General features: G+C 43.8%; 1 protein-coding gene across 1 annotated transcript; it reads right to left on the reverse strand.

Moving 5' to 3' along the window:
- Window positions 1-3,486: 3,486 nt before the first annotated feature.
- On the reverse strand, window positions 3,487-5,800 carry LOC121880290 (reversion-inducing cysteine-rich protein with Kazal motifs-like). The gene is made up of 4 exons (XM_042387447.1): window positions 5,277-5,800; window positions 4,767-5,087; window positions 3,666-3,807; window positions 3,487-3,534 (listed from the first exon to the last, which is right to left on the reverse strand). The coding sequence occupies exons 1-4, from the start codon at window positions 5,798-5,800 to the stop codon at window positions 3,487-3,489; spliced, it is 1,035 nt and encodes a 344-aa protein (XP_042243381.1).
- Window positions 5,801-14,156: the final 8,356 nt, after the last annotated feature.

Consider the following 14,156-nt stretch of genomic DNA (forward strand, 5'->3'; position numbering starts at 1 on the left):
ATTGTGACCTGTACACTGTCTACAGTGTGAGATACACCGTGTGTGATGATTGTGACCTGTAAACTGACTACAGTGTGAGGTACACCGTGTGTGATGATTGTGACCTGTACACTGACTACAGTGTGAGGTACACCGTGTGTGATGATTGTGACCTGTACACTGAGTACAGTGTGAGGTACACCGTGTGTGATGATTGTGACCTGTAAACTGACTACAGTGTGAGGTACACCGTGTGTGATGATTGTGACCTGTACACTGACTACAAAGTGAGATACACCGTGTGTGATGATTGTGACCTGTACACTGACTACAGTGTGAGGTACACCGTGTGGGATGACTGTGACCTGTACACTGTCTACAGTGTGAAGTACACCGTGTGTGATGATTGTGACCTGTAAACTGACTACAGTGTGAGGTACACCGTGTGTGATGATTGTGACCTGTACACTGACTACAGTGTGAGGTACACCGTGTGTGATGATTGTGACCTGTACACTGAGTACAGTGTGAGGTACACCGTGTGTGATGATTGTGACATGTACACTGAGGACAGTGTGAGGTACACCGTGTGTGATGATTGTGACCTGTACACTGAGTACAGTGTGAGGTACACCGTGTGTGATGATTGTGACCTGTACACTGACTACAGTGTGAGGTACACCGTGTGTGATGATTGTGACCTGTACACTGACTACAGTGTGAGGTACATCGTGTGTGATGATTGTGACCTGTACACTGACAACAGTGTGAGGTACACCGTGTGGGATGACTGTGACCTGTACATTGACTACAGTGTGAAGTACACCGTGTGGGGTGATTGTGACCTGTAGACTGACTACAGTGTGACGTACACCGTGTGTGATGATTGTGACCTGTATACTGACTACAGTGTGAAAAACACCGTGTGTGATGACTGTGACTTGTACATTGACTACAGTGTGAAGTACACCGTGTGGGGTGACTGTGACCTGTACACTGACTACAGTGTGAAGTACACCATGTGGGGTGACTGTGATCTGTACACTGACTACAGTGTGAGGTACACTGTGTGTGATTATTGTGACCTGTACACTGACTACAGTGTGAGGTACATCGTGTGTGATGATTGTGACCTGTACACTGACAACAGTGTGAGGTACACCGTGTGGGATAACTGTGACCTGTACATTGACTACAGTGTAAAGTACACCGTGTGGGGTGATTGTGACCTGTACACTGACTACAGTGTGAAAAACACCGTGTGTGATGACTGTGACCTGTACACTGACTACAGTGTGAGGTACACCGTGTGTGATGAGTGTGACCTGTACACTGTCTACAGTGTGAAGTACACCGTGTGTGATGATTGTGACCTGTAAACTGACTACAGTGTGAGGTACACCGTGTGTGATGATTGTGACCTGTACACTGACTACAGTGTGAGGTACACCGTGTGTGATGATTGTGACCTGTACACTGAGTACAGTGTGAGGTACACCGTGTGTGATGATTGTGACCTGTACACTGAGGACAGTGTGAGGTACACCGTGTGTGATGATTGTGACCTGTACACTGAGTACAGTGTGAGGTACACCGTGTGTGATGATTGTGACCTGTACACTGACTACAGTGTGAGGTACACCGTGTGTGATGATTGTGACCTGTACACTGACTACAGTGTGAGGTACATCGTGTGTGATGATTGTGACCTGTACACTGACAACAGTGTGAGGTACACCGTGTGGGATGACTGTGACCTGTACATTGACTACAGTGTGAAGTACACCGTGTGGGGTGATTGTGACCTGTAGACTGACTACAGTGTGACGTACACCGTGTGTGATGATTGTGACCTGTATACTGACTACAGTGTGAAAAACACCGTGTGTGATGACTGTGACTTGTACATTGACTACAGTGTGAAGTACACCGTGTGGGGTGACTGTGACCTGTACACTGACTACAGTGTGAAAAACACCGTGTGGGGTGACTGTGACCTGTACACTGACTACAGTGTGAAGTACACCATGTGGGGTGACTGTGATCTGTACACTGACTACAGTGTGAGGTACACTGTGTGTGATTATTGTGACCTGTACACTGACTACAGTGTGAGGTACATCGTGTGTGATGATTGTGACCTGTACACTGACAACAGTGTGAGGTACACCGTGTGGGATAACTGTGACCTGTACATTGACTACAGTGTAAAGTACACCGTGTGGGGTGATTGTGACCTGTACACTGACTACAGTGTGAAAAACACCGTGTGTGATGACTGTGACTTGTACATTGACTACAGTGTGAAGTACACCGTGTGGGGTGACTGTGACCTGTACACTGACTACAGTGTGAAAAACACCGTGTGGGGTGACTGTGACCTGTACACTAAAGCGCGTTTTTTCCCAGCTGAGAAAAGATGTCCCGCCCCCTCCTCAAAATTTACCACTGATTGGCTGTTGCAAACCTGTCCGATTTTGTCCTGAAGTAATGATATATTTCTAAATGAGTTTATTCATAATCTTTGGGATGACGGTTACTGAAGAGAAAGATATTTAGCTAAATTATATAAAGATACATACATTCGTTATTTCAAACACAAGCACGTAGGAAGTTTATGAGAAGTATTATTTATGAGTTAACTGTTAAACTCTGGTAGAAAATTCACGCTTTCGGAAGATGCATTTAATATATACTTATTTTTGCCCTCAATAAGGCATACTAAGACAATTTATGTATCAGTAACACTACATTATGCAAAAAAAAAAGAAAATAAAGATCAGAATCACATTGAAATATTACACGACCGTCAGCAGAGGCGGGAAATATGACTGCGAGCAACTTTTTTTCCCCGCCTCTGCTGATACGTAATTTGTCTTAGTATGCCTTATTGAGGGGAAAAATAAGTATATATTAAGTGCATGTTCCGAAAGCGTGAATTTGTTACCAGAGTTGAACAGTTAATTCATGTATAATACTTCTGATAAACTTCCTACGTGCTTATGTTTGAAATGATGAATGTATGTATCTTTATATAATTTAGCTAAATATTTTTCTAGTCAGGAACGGTCATCCCAACGATTATGAATAAACTCATTTAGAAATACATCATTACTTCAGGAAAAAATCGGACAGGTTTGCAACAGCCAATCAGCTGTATCTCTTGGGGAGGGGGCGGGACATCTTTTCTCAAGTGAGATAAAACGCAATATAGCTAAAGTGTGAAATGACGAGGTAAAATAACCTAGAGGTGGGGAAATATAAACTTAGAAGTGAGGCAAGATAACTCAGAGGCGGGGATAAGGAAACTTGGAGTTGTGGTAAATTAACTCACAAGATAACTTAGAGATGGGTAAGCCAACTAGGGTGGTTGGAGGTGGAATTGGGTAACTTGGTGGTGAATAAGATAACTTGGAATTGAGAAAATGTAACTTGAAGAGGGGTAAGATAACTTGAATGTGGTGTGAAGTAATTTGAAATTGAAAATAAGATAATTTCGAGGTGCGGCTACGATATCCTGGGGGTAGAGCAAGACAACTTGAAGAGGGCAAGAATCTAGAGGTACAGAAATATAATTTGCATATGGGGTTAAAATAACTGGGAGGTGGACAAGATAACTTATTGATGGGGTAAGGAAACTTGGGGTGAGGGGGTGGGGTAACAACAGGAGAGGTGTGGAAACGTACCAAACTTGGAGGTGCCGAGCCAACAGGGGGCGGGGTCGACGCAGGGTAAGTAGCGGCACCTCTCCAGCCCGCCTGCACGCCCACATTCACACACACGCCCGCAACCAGACGCCCCAGAGCTGGTGACCAGATGAATGAGAAGCTATTTTGATCAACACAAACATTATAATCTAAATCAGTTGTGTTTAACAACACGGCAATTATGGCCACACTCAAAAAATAAATGAATAGGTAACTGGACTTACTGACTTCAAGAGATCAATTTATAGTTTGTTTTACAAACTCTACAAGTTCCCGATGAAGGAACCAAGTCCAAGGTAAGTAATATATATATATATATATATATATATATATATATATATATATATATATATATATATATATATATATATATATATATATATATATATATATATATATATATATATATAGTTCATTATACGTTAATCAGGGTTGTTAACTTTCCACTAAACCTTCAGCAATATACATGCATAATTATTAATAAATACATGAGTCAGCTGGTGCAAGCTGCAAGACATTAACGGCAGAAGTTGCAGGACACTAACGGCAGAAGCTGCAGGATACTAACGGCAGAATCAAAGTGGCTATGAAGTGGGATAAAACTAATACGTTAATTTCTTGCGGCAAACTCAAGTGTCCCATATCTATCTTTAAATACACTGATGTGGAATATAATATGGCAGAGGTTGTATTCCAATCTTAGATAAAGATGGAGGTGATGGCGCCAACTCGGGGACAAGAGAGGTGAACACACTGGCGGCAGCACCACGACAGCTGAAAAGTCTTCCCTTGTTTCCTAACAAACATTCTTATGAAAATTTTTAGTATTATACTATACATATCAACTCTATTGCAGATCATCTACAGAAAGCGCATGTCAAACATATATAATATTATACAGTGGTTAGAACACTATTTAAAATCAAATAAAACCTGAGGGGGATGGCGTGCAGAGGAATGTGCCTGTTTGACCCTTTACAAAAATCGAAAATCGCCACTGACACAACGTGTCATGTATTGAACTTGTTAAGGTAATGAATATATTTATTCATCACAAAATGGTAATAATATAGAATCTACCTGAAGGGAACACTGACGAAGGCACCGACGGGAACAGCAACACTTGACACCTCGCCCAGGGTGCAGGCAGGGGTGCACACGTAGGGGCGGCAGGGCTCCCCGGACCGACACTCACTGTTTACCGTGCACACGTGGCGGGTGGGGCAGGGGAAGGGGTGACAGGGCGAAGTGGGCACCCGCCAGGGGGGCTCGTTGGGCACTATGGATGGAATGAGGAAGGTGGAAAGGGAGACACAAGGACTGCCCGGTGGGGGACTGAGGGCCCCGCACACTGCCCCGGCCGTCTTTCCCCCCTCATCATTCACCGGCTCTCGTATACACCTGAAAGAGACAGTAGTAGTAATAGTAGTAGTAGTAATAGTAGTAGTAGGAGGAGGAGGGGGAGGAAGAGAAAAACTAAATAGTACTAATCTTAATGCCCGTGTTACACTCAGTGAACAGAGAAACAGAATGTGATTGATACATGGCCAAACGAAGGAAAAACTTCACCCCAACAACGTTAAATCCTACCTGGAGAGTAACTTGACGCAGTCGTGCCAGCAGATGGTATTGGTGAGGGATGTGGGATGGCAGGGCTTAAGGTGTAGGGAGCACGCTACAGCCCTCCAAAGGTCACCCTGACATTCGCTGACACTCCGCAAGGGCACTGTAGCGGCAAGGCCCGGCAGACTTAGTGTCAAACTCTCCTGCCACAGTTGGAGGTCCTCTTGGGCGGCTGAGTCTGCACGTATGTTACAGGAACGAAAGAGATGGTTGGGTCTGTGGTTAAAGTTGCTACAATAAGAGAGTCCTGAGCATCCCTGCTGGCATGGTGCATCCGCCTCAGCCAGGCAAGCGATGAGTGTGACCTCCTGAGGCCGAGAAAGGCAAGAGGTATGGAGGGCGTCCCAGGCTCGGCCCCACTCCTTGGAGAAGGCTCGGACACACAGGCCGCGACACTCGGCAGACAGCGCTCGACTGCAACACCCCAACTTGGCAGCGTCCAGGCCAAGGCGACCTAGTTTCGACACCTGTTGTATAAAACATACATACATAATGGCAACCCGTCGTGTTCGAGGATGGCCGAGAAGACCGGACAACTTGACTACTAGCCATTACTCTGGAACATAATTTGCAAATCGATTAGCATGCAGCATCCTAATTAAAGGACTATCACACTGGGCAAATTCCTCATTTCTCAGGAGAAGACGGCGGAAAACTGTAATCTGAGGACTTCAAAGCAAACGGAGTCTCCAGGTGGATATCGACAGGATTTCTAATTCATTTCGGCTATTATAATATCTAATGTTGAATTGCAACGATATAATTATGAATCTCTACTTAAAACAATCTTATTTGTATAAAATTAAAAATAATTATTGGTACCAGCTAAGTGGTACACAACGATACGTGCTAACACGAAGGGCTGTAAAATAACCAGAATTTTGTGGACAAGTGATGCTGAACCACAACTGATTTGTCAATCCTCATTCTTCTTCATCTACGCGTACTGCAATTAAAGTCTAAATAACCCATTTTTTCTTGAAATACAGTCGACACAATCTTGACGTGCGGCTATCTTTGTTGTCGTTTTCATTTGAGCGAAGACGGTATGATTAGGAGTGCGGTTTATTTTGACGTAGGTCTGAAAATTAAGGCTAATGACGAAACTTTTGCCCAGTGGAGAGCCCCGTCATACTGGTGGGGAGACAGAGGCAAATGGCGTAAAGAAACTTGCTCATAATTTCACCCTGCACAGTGATCGAACATAATAGCGAATCAGGCATCCTGATTATTACAACATACATACATACATACTCAAAGAAAGTTATGACCAATAATATAAAATAAGTAACATTACATTCACCTATATAACTCCTTGCATAACACAACATTGACTGGTGCATTATATAACACTACAGTTACTGGTGCATTATATAGCACTACAGTTACTGGTGCATTATATAACACTACAATTACTGGTGCATTATATACCACTACAATTACCGGTGTATTATATAGCACTATAGATACTGGTGCATTATATAACACTGCAGTTACTGGTGCATTATATAACAATACAGTTACTGGTGCATTATATAATACTACAGTTACTGGTGCATTATATAACACTATAGGTACTGGTGCATTATATAACAATACAGTTACTGGTGAATTATATAACAATACAGTTGCTGGTGAATTATATAATACTACAGTTACTGGTGCATTATATAATACTACAGTTACTGGTGCATTATATAACAATACAGTTACTGGAGCATTATATAACAATACAGTTACTGGTGAATTAGATAACATTACAGTTGCTGGTGCATTATATAATACTACAGTTACTGGTGCACTATATAATACTACAGTTACTGGTGCATTATATAACAATACAGTTACTGGAGCATTATATAACAATACAGTTACTGGTGCATTATATAATACTACAGTTACTGGAGCATTATATAACAATACAGTTACCGGTACATTATATAACACTACAGTTATTGGAGCATTATATAACATTACAGTTACGGGTACATTATATAACACTGCTGTTACTAGTGTATTATATAACACTACATTATTGGTACGTTATATCACACTACAGTTACTGGTGCATTATAAAATACTACGGTTACTGGTGCATTATATAACCCTACAGTTACTGGTGCATTATATAACCCTACAGTTACTGGTGCATTATATAACACTACAGTTACGAGTACATTATACAGTATAACACTACAATTACTGGTGCATTATATAACCCTACAGTTACTGGTGCATTATATAACACTACAGTTACGAGTACATTATACTGTATAGCACTACAATTACTGGTGCATTATATAACACTACAGTTACTGGTACATTATATAACACTATAGGTACTGATGCATTATATAACACTACAGTTACTGGTGCATTATATAACACTACAGTTACTGGTGCATTATATAGCACTACAGTTACGGGGTACACTATACACTATAACACTACAATTACTGGTGTATTATATAACACTACAGATACTGGTACATTATATAACACTATAGGTACTGATGCATTATATAACACTACAGTTACTGATGCATTATATAACACTACAGTTACGGGGTACACTATACAGTATAACACTACAATTACTGGTGCATTATATAACACTAGAGTTACTGGTACATTATATAACACTATAGGTACTGATGCATTATATAACACTACAAATCCTGGTGCATTATATAATACTGCAGTTACCGGTGCATTATATAACACTACAGTTACTGGTTCATTATATAATACTACAGTTACTGGAGCATTATATAACAACTAGAGGAATCGCTCTTTCGCTAGGCCACGGTAGGACGCAACCTTCCGGGAGGCTCCACATTGTCTCACTGCAGTGCATTAAGGTAGACCACATTTTTTGTTTTGCCATTAGCAGCTAGTATGTACAGATTTTTGCCAGTTCCCACTCTGGAGCATCCAACATAGAACTGTCCATGAGAGAAGCAAGGAAACACCAGGTTTAGGCCAACCATCTTTAGGGACTGTCCTTGGCTTTTGTAGATGGTCATGGCAAAGCTCACTTTAACCGGGAACTGAAGTCACTTGAACTCAAATGGCAGGTCAGTGGTGATGAGAGGTATCCTTGGTATAAAAACGTCCTCTCCTTTAGCTTTTCCTGTCACTATTGTAGCTTCCAGTACACGTGGCACCATGTTCTTCACTACCAGTCTTGTGCCATTGCAGAGGAATGGTGGTTCAAGATTTCTTAAGAGCATTATAGGAGTTCCAATCTTGAGAGTGAGGTGGTGAGGAGGCATTCCAGCGGGCACCAAAGAATTAAGGAACTCTGCGGGGTACTGGACTGCTTGGTCCTGGTCGATTACTGTATCAACAGGTTTGAATGAGGTCTCACTGCCTGGCAGCTGTCTGAGTAGAGTCATGTTGATTTCAGCCTCTGTTTCATTCTTTGGTGCCAGAATTGCACGTCCACGCAGCTACTTGTGACCCTTGTAGTGGTGGATAATGTTTGGGTAGACCATGTTAGTGAGCTCAGTTGAGGACTTTACAACATTTCCACATCCTTGAGGAATGATTATTTGTCCTTCTGAATCAACAGGGAAAGTTCCATTCCCAATCTGTAGTAGAAGGTTTGCAAACCGTCCAGCATCCTGATCTCCTTGTAGATGTACTCTCATGTTTGTGGATAGGGTGAGTGTCTGAACACTTCTCCAAAGGTATGATGCCTTGAGGCACGCATTCAGTTCATCAGCTGGAGTGCTTCGAGGAATGACAGGTAGGGTCTGGCGAAAGTCTCCAGCAATGACCATTGTAATGCCACCCATGAGCTGGTCATTTTCTCGTATGTCTTGCAAGGTCGTGTCCAATGCTTCAAACGCTAACTTGTGAGACATAGTGTATTCATCCCAGATTATGAGGATGCATTTTTCTAAGAGTCTTGCCTTTGCCGATCCTTTTTTGATGTTGCACACTGGATTGTCATTGTGAGCGAGGTTGAGAGGCAGTTTATAAGTTGAGTGTGCAGTACGTCCTCCTTCTAGTAGGGTTGCAGCAATGCCTGAGGATGCCACAGCAAGAGCAATTTTCCCCTGATGACGTACCTTGGCCAACAGAAGGTTGATCAGGAATGTTTCTCCCGTCCCGCCAGGTGCACCGAGAAAGATCATACCTCCCTGCTCCGCTTGTATCGCTTGCAAGATCTGTTCATAAGCATTTGCTTGATCAGGCCCCAGGTGAGGCTCATTTTCTTCAAGAAAATTCACCAGAACTTCAACTGAGTAGTCTGTCTCTCTGAGCAACTCCCTGTTTGCAACTATTGTTCAGTCCCCAAAACTTTTTCCAACAATAGTTCATTAACGGTGTATGTAAGTTCCACTGCAACGGTACAGCAAAGTATATTTTTTTAGCATTAAACTGTTTTTATTTTATTGTCTAATCATCACTACATATAACACCACCCATCATCACTACATATAACACCATCCATCATCACCTCATATAACAATATCCATCATCACTACATATAACATCATCCATCATCATTACATATAACACCATCCATCATCACTACATATATCACCACCCATCATCACTACATATAACAACATCCATCATCAATACATATAACATCATCCATCATCACTACATATAACACCATCCATCATCACTACATATAACACCATCCATCATCACTACAGATCGGTAAAGTAGTTTCCGAGATTCTCGTGCAGACACACAAACAAACACACAGACATACTTCTTTGTTTTATATATATAATAGATAGATATAGTTACTGGTACATTTTATAACAATACAGTTACTGGAGCATTATATAACAATACAGTTACTGGTGCATTATATAACACTATGATTCCTGGTGCATTATATTGTGCTATAGTTTCTGGTGCATTATATAGCACTGGAATTACGGTTGAGTGTATCACTGAGTGTTTAGCAGCAGGTACACTCGCACCAAAAAGTATCGGTGCAGTGTGAGATCGACGAGTTCCGAAACGATAAGTATACACTGTGATATGTCGGGAAGGTTGGTAAGTGTATCCTCATAAGCCCCCCCTCCCTCCACTAGGTGTTGCCATTTGGCTGACAATCAGGGCTGCCAACATACGGCTGGAACAACTCACCTTTCCCACTACCTATCGTCACTGGTCTCAAATTGTTCACACTACAGTATGCACGGATACTTTTTGTTGCGAGTGTACGTGTGTCCCTAAGTGTATGGCAGCAGGTAAGTGTGTTCCTAAGTGTATAACAGCAGGTAAGTGTGTACCTAATTGTATGGCAGCAGGAAAGTCTGTGCATAAGTATATGGCAGTGGGTAAGTGAGTTCCTAGGTGTATGGCAGCAAATAAGTGTGTCCCTAAGTATATGCTGCAGGTAAATGTGTCCCTTAGTACAGTGGTTCTCAACGTGGGCCATATGTTCCCCTAGGAGGCCACGCCATACTTTTAGGGGGCCACGCCATACTTTTAGGGGGCCACGCCATACTTTTAGGGGGCCACATGGATAAAACGGAACATTAGGGGGTCACAGTAAGTTTCTGAGGGGGCCACCCAAACTTAACTGCCAGGCGTATGATCAATTTATCATTATTGTCACATCTCATTCTTTGTGCTAAGTTTAGTAGCTTAGATATTAACAATTACGCTAGTAAAGTCTAGTAAGTAGACAAAATTTATGAAATCTCCCTTGATATTGTGAGGAGAGGTGATCTTCGTTTGCCACTAACAACGATGTAGCTAGATTCTGAGAAATTGGCAAGCTTGCATCAGCCACAAGGATCACACTGAATTAAGTACCTACCAATTGCAATATTTTTTGTTAGTAGGCCTTATGCTGCTACTATGCATGTTACATTTTATGTCTTTATGGAAATTTGTTTCCTTGTACACAATTATGTCTATAGAGTTGATAGTTTTTGTTAGGTACTGTATGTATATTATGTATGTGCTCCATTTATATACATTATTTATTCAGCCTAGCTAGCAGCATGTGGCAATGTATTTACCATGTCCGACATGCTTAATTAATGTGCCTGGCGACATATGGAAGCTACTAATGTATCACTTGCCACATGTCGCCTGAAAGGCTAGTTGACCCCCAGACAGAGTAAGGAGAGCCGTTTCGCTTGTGTATCTCTGTTTGTCCAGTAAATAGAACCTACGAAAACTCTACAGGTGTTTGTGTTCGCTCCTGTAGATAGAACTTGGTACCCAGAACATATACATGGCGCAGTGTGTTAATTAACTGGATCATTATACAAGTGAAGTGTAAAGTTTGTGGCAAGACCGGCTTATGGACCCCTACTCTGTCGTCAACCACTAACGGCCATCTTGTTTGAATTTATAGCAACTTTGAGCAGTGTCAGTGACAGCAAGTTCCTGTGAAGTGTATAAGTGCATTGTGTATGTAGTGCCATAAGTGTGTGACCTTGTTCTAAAGGATTCCCAAGGTGGAAGGCATGTTAAGGGCATTTGTGAGGAGTAGAGTTCAATGCAGCCTCCTCCGGCCGCGTCTAGAGGGTAACTGACGACTGACTGTGAGTCGCCGCCTCTCCCTCCCACCGAGACACTGCCCGACCGCGCACACATACACACACGCACAAACACACTGACTGCAGTCATCCCTTTATATATATTTTATATATATAATCTACTTATCTGTGCATTTAATTATTTTTTTCTGCCTCAGATCTTGTTGATACGACGGGCTGACCGGTCAACACTGATTTAAGACATAGTACACAGATTAAGTAATTATGTCTCGTGCCTTATGCAGTCGTGGAGCCAACGCCTGGATGAATCAGTCGGATGACAGCTCTGCAGAGATGGATGACCAGGCTGAACAGGACGCTCCAGCTCCCACCACATCGCGCAGCCCTTCACCTAGATCTTCAGCATTGTCTTCAGAGATAATTGCTTTAATGAAGTTTATAAGGGATGAAAGGCGTCACGACGAAGCTAAAGGACGTGTGGAGGATGAAAAAAGGAGGCAAGCTGAGACAGAGAGAGACCACCAACGGAGATTGGAAGACAGTGCACGGTTTGAAGCTTTGATATCTCACCTCACTGTTAACCAAGCCCCTGGCTTTAACACTGCCTCGGTATCGACTGGTTCAGCTACCTCATCAATGCTTTCTTCACGCCCCCCCCAGCCCCACCTAAAGCGGCTGCTCAAACACCACCCATCTTGAAGCCTGATGTGAATTTCCAGACTTTTCGTGAATGGCGGCGATGGTGGACTGATTATGCTACAATGGTGGATCTCCAGAGCTTGTCACAGCCTAAACAACTTATTCAGCTGCGTATGCGCCTGTCTTTGGAAACTCAGCGTGTCTTGGAACATAAGTTGCAGGTACCTCAGACCTCTTCGTTGTCTGTAGAGGAGGTACTGGATATTCTACAAAGGCACATCAAAGGGCAGCGGAATGAAGCTCTACGCAGGGGGGAATTGTTTAGCTGTAGACAGATGGAGGGCGAGACTTTTGATGCCTTTTATGTATGACTCAAGAGAGCCTCGGAAGAGGTAGATATATGCCCAGGTAACCACCAGCAGTGCGAGGAGACCCAGTTGAAGCAGGTGATCCCGATGGGTGTTAAGGACGAGGAGCTTGTCCAACGCCTCACCTCCCTCGACTCTTCCTCTTCTCTTAAGGATGTGTTGACAATATGTCGCTCCTATGAGGCTGCCAGGTGTGCCACCTCTGCCATCCGAGCTCCCCCTACAGCTGTACGTGCTATGTCCCGGTACAAGAAGGACAAGAGGTCTACTCCAACACCTTCGCCCACCACACCCACGCCCGGCTCCTTTTGTAACAACTGTGGTAAGCAGCACGGAACACAGGTGTGTCCAGCTGCTGAGTCTACCTGCAACAGTTGTGACCGTAAGGGACACTGGTCACTCACAGTACGGTGCCCAGCTAAACGCATCCAGTGCAATGTGTGCGGTCATCTGGGTCACTACGACAAGTGTTGCCCTACCAACAAACCCAAGGGACAGCGTCGGCGGAAGCAGCAACGCCCTTCCACCAGTGAGGGCCGCCCACAGTCGTCCACTCACAAGCATGACGACCCTGGACAACGCTCGAGCCATATTAGGAAGGTGTACTCCCCCTCGCGTCCCAGGACCAAAGTTCCCCAGCACATCAGCGTCATCGTGACCTACGGCAGTGTGTCATCCCATCTTCAGATGTTGCCCGACACCTGCGCTGCTGCTACAGTCATCGGTCCCCAGCATTTGCAATGTTTGGGGCTCTCTCCTAGTGATCTAGGACCGCCTCCCAAGGATCTCCTCTTCACGGCAGATGGTTCACAGATGGCCCCAGCCCTAGGTTCACTCCAAGCACAGGTCACCCTTGGCAACAAGTCGTGTCAAGCCTGGATTGATGTGCATAACGGTGTCCCGACTCCTTTGCTGTCCTACAGACATTGTCAAGAGTTGGCCATCATCTCCCAGGACTTCCCAAAACCTATTCTCGAGGTAAAACACGCCAACAGGGTACACGAAGGGAGCAGCAACTACCCTACTGTCGCCCTACCCCTGCCTCTTGCCAGTGACACCTCTCCTTCGGATGCTCGGGAGTACTTCCTGAAGGAATTCAGCGACGTTCTGGTGACCAAGTCCGTTCTGGAATCCAAGTCTCTCAAGAAGATGGCAGGCCCCCCCATGAGGATCCACTTGAGGGACGACGCAAAGCCCTTCACTATCTACATCCTTGGACTGGTCCCCCTGGCCTTCCACGATGCGGTCAAAAACGAGCTGGACTCCATGGTCGCCCAAGAAATCATTGCACCAGCCGGTGATGACCCGTCTCCATGGTGTCACCCTATGGTAGTCGTCGCAAAACCCAAAGG

This window comes from Homarus americanus, unplaced genomic scaffold (genome assembly GCF_018991925.1).
Source record: "Homarus americanus isolate GMGI-L3 unplaced genomic scaffold, GMGI_Hamer_2.0 scaffold20930, whole genome shotgun sequence".
NCBI classification, from domain to species: Eukaryota; Metazoa; Arthropoda; class Malacostraca; order Decapoda; family Nephropidae; genus Homarus; species Homarus americanus.